This window comes from Echinops telfairi, unplaced genomic scaffold (assembly GCF_000313985.2).
Source record: "Echinops telfairi isolate 266 unplaced genomic scaffold, ASM31398v2 ScPeMD7_23;HRSCAF=83, whole genome shotgun sequence".
NCBI classification, from domain to species: Eukaryota; Metazoa; Chordata; class Mammalia; order Afrosoricida; family Tenrecidae; genus Echinops; species Echinops telfairi.
In genome coordinates, this window is record NW_022103920.1 from 59,416,072 (window position 1) to 59,425,824 (window position 9,753).

The following is a 9,753-nucleotide window of genomic DNA, read 5'->3' on the forward strand; positions in this document are numbered from 1 at the left end:
GGTTACTTCTTAGATCAAAGTATAATTTTTTTTGAAGGTAACTCCTTCGCTTTTTTGAAGAAAAGACATTGACATTTAAACCAAAAACTACCGATGAGTTAATTCTGAGTCAGTGTGACCCTGTAGGTCAGGGGAGAACTTCTCTACAAGGTTTCCAAGCTGTAATATTTATGGAAAATAAACTGTACCATCTTTCTCCCAGAGATTGGCTAGTAGGTCCAAACAGCCACATTTTTTGTGGTCAAGTTGAGCACTGAACCCCTGTGCCACCAGGGTTCCTTCGGTCTCTTAATAGACTCTAATTTATTGCATTTAGTTTAAATTTTTTTCTTGAATTTATGGTAATTCAGAGCACTTTGAAATATTGACTCCACATGTGCATAGCTAGTTTTAGATAACATCATAGCATTCTTATGTAGAAAAATCTGTTAAGTGTAGTTTAGTAAAACTATTCCAGTTCAGCAGGTGACTCTTTTATTGGAGGCCATCCATTTTTCAGTCAAGAACATTGTGTCCTAGGGGTCAAGCTTTAGTGCACCTTTATCTGTACCATTCCCCAGTCCCTCCACATTCCCAACCCATCCATTTCCCAAACTGGTTTTGCATATTTTAGGAATTCATTGAATGCTTATTAAATTGAAATTACAAGCCTCATCTGCAATTTAGAAGCGTAAAAGCTCTGAAAAAGAAATGTTTTTGAAAACACTTTCAGCAGGCAAAACCTGACATGAATTGAATTCATTTGGCAGCAAAATTGGATTGGTAAATGTTATTTATAATATTTATTAATGTATCCTTCTTAAAGTGATCATTCATTCATATGTTGCAGAAGTACTGGGTTTTCATTTGGAATATTTCCCCAGAACCCACTGAGCATGGCTGTTTCCTACTACCTGTCATATTGCCTTTCCAACATCTGAAATCCTAGATTTTGGAACACTTGGTTTAGGATTGTTTCTGATAAGCCAATGAACAAAGTATAAGCTAGATTACAGACAAAAAAATTTACCTGTAACAAAGTAGGGTTCATTAAGTCAAAAGCAAATTGTAAGTTAAAGCCTGGCTCTTCATGAAAAAAAAAAAAAAAAAAAGCATGGGGGGAAAAGGGTCAGCGTGGGGAAATATAGGAGCTCACTTCACTTGTTTTCTTCAAACATACAGAAAAATTGTAAGAAGAGTACAAATATTCACATTTTGCTTTCATTGAGAAACCCATTCTATCATAAAATGCTCTTGTGGCTCCTAGGAAAATATTGAAGGGCTTGTACCAAAAGAACCCATTCTAGGCTCAAGTATTGAACTTAATTGTCATGTCCTTTCCATCCTCTATTACTTTGATATGTTTGAAAATTACAGGCTAGTTTTATAAGAATGCCCCTAAATTTGTATTGCTTCAATGTATTCTTATGGTTGGTTTCAGATCATCCATTTTGAAATGAATATTAGTAGTGACTACAGCCCATTGGGTGGTACCTGTTTTTGTTTTGATCACTTGAATAAGGTATCTTACCTCCAAAGTTATTCTTTTGTGTTTGGTGAATACATGTTTCATGCAAAGATGCAGCCCCACATATAGCCCTTTCTCAGTGGTTGGTTTTAGCCTAAACTCATTTTTAAATTGTTTTCACTGACAGCACTTGTCAGTATCTTACAATAATATTTTATAGTTCTCATCCGTTCAGTTTGTTGACATTCTACTTTTACCAGCTAGTTTGACCATCTCTTGCTATTTCTTGCTTAAGTCCTTTATTTGCATGGCTGCAAAACCATGATTTTTCTAATTATTGTTCCTTCAACATTTGTTAGTCGACATTCAATTTTAGGGAAGAGTATTTTATTCTCTGCATTTTTTGTTAGCAGGTTGGACTCTCTACTTGAGTGTGTGGGTGAACAGTACATTGTTGGTGATATAATTGTGTTTCTATCATAATTTATTTTAATAGGCAGTTTGTCCCAGGTTTGGCCAACTGCAACCGTCTTCAGGCTCGTTTTTGTGGCTTGCTGGCGTGTGTTCCACCTTCTTTGAGGACTTCTTTACCTTCTAACACAACAGGGTTCTCTGCACTCACTGGGCACCCTCTGTGCTACTTCTGATTTCTTTGAGCAATTAATAATTCTTATATTGAGAAATCCAGATCACTGGTTTCAGTACTTTATGTGTAAAGAACTAGGAAATAGATGTTTGCACACACACATAAAAACTTAACTGATGGTTTTGTATTAGATTTTCAATCCTATGAGGACATGCATAGAAATCAATCTTAACTCACTTGCAGAAATTAGCATAACCTATACACATGGTCTCTGAGTTGGATGCCACTAGGTGGCAGGGAATTTGGTTTTTTGCATACATATGATAATGCTCAGGAGTAGGTCACTCAGGCATTTATTATTTAGTGCCTGTGACACTACAATCTTTAATAAAATGGTATACCAATCTTTCAAAGTGAATGTGTGACTATAAGATTAAATTTATTAGTTATAGACATATAAATGATGACTGAAAGTTTACAAAGATATTAAACTATCTGACATTGAAAGTAAACCTCAAATTATAATCAACTTTAGTTTTGATTATACATTTTTTAGGATATTTGGCGAGCTTATCATTCATTTTGACGTCAGACAATCATTCAAAAGAAAATTTTATTTTTACAATGCAGGTTCCAGGACTATTTTCTCAGCACTTTAGCTTTTAGAAATTTTAGGCAATGGACATTTGTGAATCTTAACTACTTATTCATTTTTTAAAATTGAATAGCACTTGATTTTATTTATTATACATGATCTGTGTATATTTTAAATACATAGTATGAAGAAGAAAATAAGAATGATCTATTATTTCTACCATTCATGAATGAATATTGTTAACTCTTTTGTATGCTTTTTCTATCCTCTCAATTTCTTTTAACTAGAGGTGAACTATGTAATTTTTGTTTATTATTTTTAACATAAGTGATATTTTCAGTTACCAGTGAAATTTCACTATATACATAAGTTTTCATTTTAGCAAAAATTCTCATAGCATCTTTTAAACAGTTTGGGTTCTAAATAAATAAATAAAAATAGTAAATTAAAATCTCCACAGTTTTCTCTTATTGAAAGCTTTAAAGTGATTGAACTCCTGGTCTCAGACCTAATTGGTCTTACATAGCTAACCATATGAAAACAAGGGTTTCACAAAATTTTATTTTTCCCTCTTTAAAAGGAGATCGCTGAAGATATGGGTGCTATAGCAAAACGTGGTGTGCCTCTTCTGTGTGAACGTAGTTGACACCTTACTTCGATGGCTACTTGTTTTAAGGCCTCAGGTGCCCTTCTTTCTGATTACCAAAGCACCCATCATTCCTTGGGAGTTAAATGCTTCTGGATTGTATTTTAGTTGTATCTTTTACAAATGTAAAAATGGCAAGGTTTTAACTTATTTATTTATTTACTTAAATCATTTTATTGGGTGCTCATACAACTCTGATCACAATACATACATACATCGATTGTATAAAGCACATTTGTACATTTGTTACCCTCATCATTCTCAAAACATTTGCTCTCCATGTAAGCCCCTGGCATCAGTTCCTCATTTTCACCCCTCCCTCCCAGCTCACCCCTCCCTCATGAACCCTTGATAATTTATAAAGTTTATTTTGTCATATCTTACACTGGCCAATGTCTCCCTTCACCCACATTTCTGTTGTCCGTCCCCCAGGGAGGAGGTTATATGTAGATCCTTGTAATTGGTTCCCCCTCTCTTCCCTACCTTCTCTCCACCATCCTGGTATTGCTACTCTTCACCACTGGTCCTCAAGGGATCATCCGTCCTGGATTCCCTGTGTTTCCAGTTCCTATCCGTACTAGTGTACATCCTCTGGTCTAGCCAGATTTGTAAGGTAGAATTGGGATCATGATAGTGGGTGTGTGGGTGTGGGTGGTGAGGAAGCATTTAGGAACAAGAGGAAAGTTGTATCATCGTTGCTACACTGCACACTGACTGGTTCGTCTCCTCCCCGCGACCCTTCTGTAAGGGGATGTCCAGTTGTCTACAGATGGGCTTTGGGTCCCCACTCCTCACTCCCCCTCATTCACAATGATATGATTTTTTGTTCTTTGTTGCCTAATACCTCATTCCTCCGACCCCTCGTGATCACACAGGCTGGTGTGCTTCTTCCATTTGGGCTTTGTTGCTTCTGAGCTAGATGACCGCTTGTTTAGCTTCAAGCCTTTAAGACCCCAGGTGCTATATCTTTTGATAGCCGGGCACTATCAGCTTTCTTCACCACATTTGCTTATGCACCCATTTGTCTTCAGTGATAGCGTCTGGGAGGTGAGCATCATGGAATGCCAGTTTAATAGAACAAAGTATTCTTGCATTGAGGGAGTACTTGAGTGGAGGCCCAATGTCCACCTACTACCTTAATACCAAACCTATAAATATATGCACATAAACCTATTTCCCCATCCTCATATAAATATATTTATATATGTACATACCTTTATTTAGACTTCTATAAATACCCTTTGCCTCCTAGCTCTTTCCTTTATTTCCTTTTCCTTTCCTCTTGTCCTACTATCATGTTCAGCCTTCATTTGGGTTACAGTAATTCCTCTGGGTTATATTACCGTTGATCCCGCCCTACCAGGCCTCCTACACCCTCCTCACCACCGATTTGGATCACTTGTTGTTCCTTGTCCCTGGATTTGTTAACACCACTTCCTTTCCCCCCACCTTCCCCTCTCCCATGTACCCCGGGAACTGTCGATCCTGTTGTTTTCTCCTGCAGATTGTTCATCCAGCCTATCTTATTTGGACAGACCTGCAGAGATAATAGCATGCACAAAAACAAGGCGGAGCAAAACCAAGCAACAAAAGAAAATAAAACAACAAAAAAAAGCCAATGACAAAAACAAAACAAGAAAACACATAACACATTAACAACAAAAAAATAAAAGCTTGTAGTTAGTTCAAGGACTGTTTGTTGGCCTTTAGGAATGTTTTCCGGTCAAGTCTGATAGGGTGTCAAGCCCTGGCCCCAAAGTCTATTTTTGATATTACCTGGGGACTTCATTGCTCTGTTCCCTTTGCTATTCTCTTGCACGCCCTTAGTATTTTGCCTCAATGTGGTGGGATCCGATCGGGTGCAATTCCCACACTGTGTCTCCAGTGTTGTCCCCTGTAGGGCTATGGGTCAGTGAGGGATGTTGTGTTTCATAGTGGGGCCGGCCATATGGTCTTCTCTGTGGATTGGCTGCTCTGAGCGGGAATATCATCCTAAAGGCTTGCTGGGCTAGGATGTGCTCCACTCTCTCTTCCTCCCCCCTCATTTGCTCCGGTGTGCTCTGATCAGACATGTCCCTTTCCCTGAGCTGCAGCTTCAGTGCTGTCCTCTGCAATAAATTATTCTGGGGGGAGAAGCAGCTCTCCACATAGTTGGGATTAGGGCTGGCCCCTCAGGTTTTAACTTATTTTAAAAGACATACTCTAGCTTTTAGTAGGACAATTGAACATATTCATATTTTCCCCTAATGTTTTAATTTATACTTCTATGATTATGAAGAAGGTTAATATTGAATGTTAGAAATGCATTTGTTATTGTAATTTATTTTGGGGATTATTTGCTCATATTCTTGCTTAGTTATAGGATCTGAATAACTAATGTGATCATGAATTAATCCTTTGTATATGAGTGGGTGTCAAAAAGTTTGTGGAAAATAGAATTTAAAAGATACTGTATATATTCATCTATAAGCCTAGTTTTTTCAGCGCATTTTTAATGCAGTTTCTGTGGTAAAATTAGGTGCCTCGGCTCATACTCGTGTCAGCTTATACTCGAGTATATTCGGTAATGGAATTTTTTTAAAGAACTTACTGAACCCCTTAAGTTTGTCTTACTTTCATTGTGTTTTTGATCTACAGATGTTCAAGGTTTTATGAAGTTATGGTATTTGTCTGCCTGTGACTTAAGATATTTTTGAAAACAGGCCTGGGGATCCGTTTCTGAAAGGTCACCATCTTGGACACCCTATGGAGCACAGTTCTACACTGGCTCAAAGGGTGCTATGACTTGGCATTGACCTCATGGCAACTAATAACAACATCATATGGCCTTTAAGGATGTTGGTTGTAGGCCTAAATACATTTTTAAAATCAAGTTAAGAATAGATCCCTGCCATATTTTGATATGCAATTATAGAATAAATGAACTTATAGTCAATACTTTGTGTTTACTTAAACTACTTTTTGTTTTACAGGATGTTCAGCTAAAAGTAAAAACCTACTTACTCGGAACAGACTTGTCTATATTCAAATATGATGATTTCATCTTTGTCTTGGATATAATCAGCAGGTAGTGTTTGAGATCTTATCGGTATGTGACTCATTCAACAATAATTGAAGAAATCATGAGACAGTGAGTTATGTATAACTCAGAAATGAAGATATGTGTAGAATCATAACCTAAGTGTTAGTATTGGTGTGTGTGTGTGTGTGTGTGTGTGTGTGTGTGTGTGTGTGTGTGTGTGTGTGTTTGAGAGAGAGAGAGATTGATATTTTCAAAATTTTTTTCCCTGTGATCTTCCTTATTTATTTATTTATTTGATTGTTGTATTAGGGGCTCATACAACTCTTACCACAATCCATACATACATCAATTGTGTAAAGCACATTTGTACATTTGTTACTCTCATCATTCTCAAAACATTTGCTCTCCACTTAAGCCCCTGACATCAGGTCCTCATTTTTCCCCTCCCTCCCCGTTCCCCCCTCCCTCATGAGCCCTTGATAATTTATAAATTATTATTTTGTCATATTTTGCCCTGTCTGATGTATCCCTTCACCCACTTTTCTGTTGTCCGTCCCCCAGGGAGGAGGTCACATGTAGATCCTTGTAATGGGTTCCCTCTTTCCTACCCACTCTCCCTCTACCCTCCCAGTATCGCCACTCACACCGCTGGTCCTGAAGGGATCATCCGCTCTGGATTCCCTGTGTTTCCAGTTCCTATCTGTACCAGTGTACCTCCTCTGGTTTAGCCAGCTTGTAAGGTAGAATTGGGATCATGATAGTGGGGGAGGAGGAAGCATTTAGGAACTAGAAGAGAGTTGTATGTTTCATCATTGCTACATCGCACCCTGACTGGCTCATCTCCTCCCCGAGACCCTTCTGTAAGGGGATGTCCAGTGGCCTACAAATGGGCTTTGGGTCTCCACTCGGCACTCCCCCCCTCATTCACTATGATAAGATTTTTTTGTTATGATGCCTGATACCTCAAATGTTTCTAAGCCATAAGGGGTTTGCAGCTTTAGAATTCCCTCACTGAAGTTCCTGTGGTTTGTTATTTTGGGAAGTAGAAAAAGGAATCTGAAAATAGAGAAAGGAATCTAAAGGACATTGCTGAAATTTATACAAACTACAATAAACTATTGAACTAGGTTGATGCAAGTTGGAGAAGAATTTTGTGGTAGCAAGTCAGAAGTTTTGCAAGAGTCTATTAGAAGACAAAGTGTCAATTACTTCAAGAACTATCATAGGTAAGAACTCTAATAAAATATGAATGAATTTATTTTGGTAATAAGACTAATTTTATCAAATGTGTAACTTTATAGCATTAGTTAGTTTAAGACAGTTCTGTATTTGAATGAATCTCTTCTTTGTAGTGCTTTTAAAGATGGTTAATGAATTTCACCAGGAATATCATAACATTTCTTCATTGTTGAGATTGTGATATTTATCTTGAAGGGATCAGAATACTGAGCTGATTTCTTTATAGATGAAAGATGATTGATCTGCATTGCATACTTTCAGAGGGATGGCAGAATTTCATTCCATGTGGTTGTAGGACTGGGTTCCTGTTTTATCACTGGTTCCCTGCTAGACACTATTGTCACTGTAAGAGGCTGCTCTCTGGTCCTTTCACATGACCCCACAAAGCACCTCTTCCAGCTGAGAGCCAGTGTGGCACATCGGATCTTTATTCTGGTTTGATTATCTGTGAATTCCTTTTCTGTCACCATCAGGAGAAAAATTCTGTTTTAAGGGATTCATCCAATTAGATTAGATCCATCTAGATAATTTTCCTTCAGCTCAAGCTAATTGGTTGAGTTAGTTACCTCATTGATTAGTTACCTTAATTAGTTGATTAGTTACCTTAATTCCATATGGAAAAGAACATTTTATCTAAGGTAACAATTGTGGTTAATGTAATAGTCAGTGTATTAATAGTCATGGAGATTAGATGGGAAATCTCAATGAGGGTGTGCTTTACTATCCTGCCTACTAGTCTTTTCTTCTTATTTATTTTTCACTTTATTGTGATATTATTCACATGCCATAGAGTTTACGCTTTCAAACACACAATTCAGCAACAGTCATCAACACTATCTAAGTTTAGAGCATTTTGTCACCGCAAAAGGCAATCCTGTGCTCACTCGTCTGCCTTGTTTAATGCCAACCAATATTTGGAGTAATTCCTTTTCACATATTCATCCATTTATTTACTGACTTTTTATTTTAGAGCCTGTGAATAAAAAAAAAATTAGCCTTTGTTTTGCCAGATAGTTTAGGGAGTATATAGTTAAGATTGGTGGTGGTGAGCCCAAAGTATTTATTACTATTTATAGTCTATAATTTATAAATTAGTCTACTTTTTTGGCAATGATATATAATCAGCTATGGATATTTTATATTTATGTTGATATCCAACTTTAGTTTAATATCTTAATAAAATGTTATTTCTTGGACATTTTTGGACTGTAATAAAATAATTTGAATTTAGTAAAATTTTTAGGAAGTTTTTTAATCTCTTAAGAATAATAAATTTTTTAACAAGCTAAAGTAAATATTTAGTTTTATTGTGTTAATCTGAATGGGTTCCCAAAGCAAATTATGATCATGCTCATAATCTTCTAATTGTTTGTTCTGATTGATTTCTTCATCTTTCACGTACAGCTCATTTGTCTTTTCCTCTTATTTTTTGATATTTTTCAATTTCCTGTGTTTAAGAACCCGACTTGATGAACTCAGAATGTTCCTAGAGAACGAGACGTGGGAGCTTTGCCCTGTGAAGTCAAATTTCAGCATTGTGCAACTTCACGTAAGTGTTTCTTTAAAAAGAAATAAATCTCTTAGGCATTTCAAAAGAGAACCGAATAGATGTGAAAATTTATAAAATAATATAAAGCTCTCATCTTTGTCCTGTGAGTGGCTAGTGGTTTCAAACAGCTAACCTTGCAGTTAAGCTGCCCAATACACAACCCACTACGCCACGAAGGCTCCTGATTAATGTGTTGAAATTAAATTATATTAATATTGTTAAAATGAAAAAAACCAAAACATCATTTAAGCATAGTAAGCTATTATAATTTTTAAAGCGTATCATTGAGTAAGATAATTTTTAAATTTTGGATTAATCTTTTTAGATACAAAGAAACTCCTGTTTAAATTTTTGTAGTACATTATAAAATCAAGAGTTTTGTAATACAAAGGCATTTTGGAGATTCTTGTAGCACTCCCATAAATTATTTGTGAGGTTCTGAATTTTGGCATTCAGTTCTTTGACTACCTCAGTCTCCTCTTCTGTGAAATGCTAGATTTAGACCAGGTATTACAGCTTTTTAGCCAAGGTTTGTGATTTTCTTACTCTAGAGCATCTAGATTGACCCTCTTATTTTACATCTGAGGGATGAATGAGAGAGGAGCCGGTGATAGTCCCAGCACTGTGCAGGAAGTTAGTGGAACATGCTTACATCTGAGGGATGAATGA

At 36.6% G+C, this 9,753-nt stretch overlaps 1 protein-coding gene across 2 annotated transcripts in view; it reads left to right on the forward strand.

Moving 5' to 3' along the window:
* The window catches only part of VPS50 (VPS50 subunit of EARP/GARPII complex), a 131,351-nt gene that overhangs the window by 66,315 nt on the left and 55,283 nt on the right, over window positions 1–9,753 (forward strand). Inside the window, exons 15-17 of one of the 2 annotated variants that reach the window (XM_004702659.3) lie at window positions 6,247–6,341; window positions 7,424–7,522; window positions 8,994–9,084. In XM_004702659.3, coding sequence (XP_004702716.1) covers window positions 6,247–6,341; window positions 7,424–7,522; window positions 8,994–9,084 — 285 coding nt within the window. Of the gene's footprint in view, window positions 1–6,246; window positions 6,342–7,423; window positions 7,523–8,993; window positions 9,085–9,753 lie in introns of those variants that run through there. The other variant, XM_045288778.1, reaches the window with a different exon arrangement.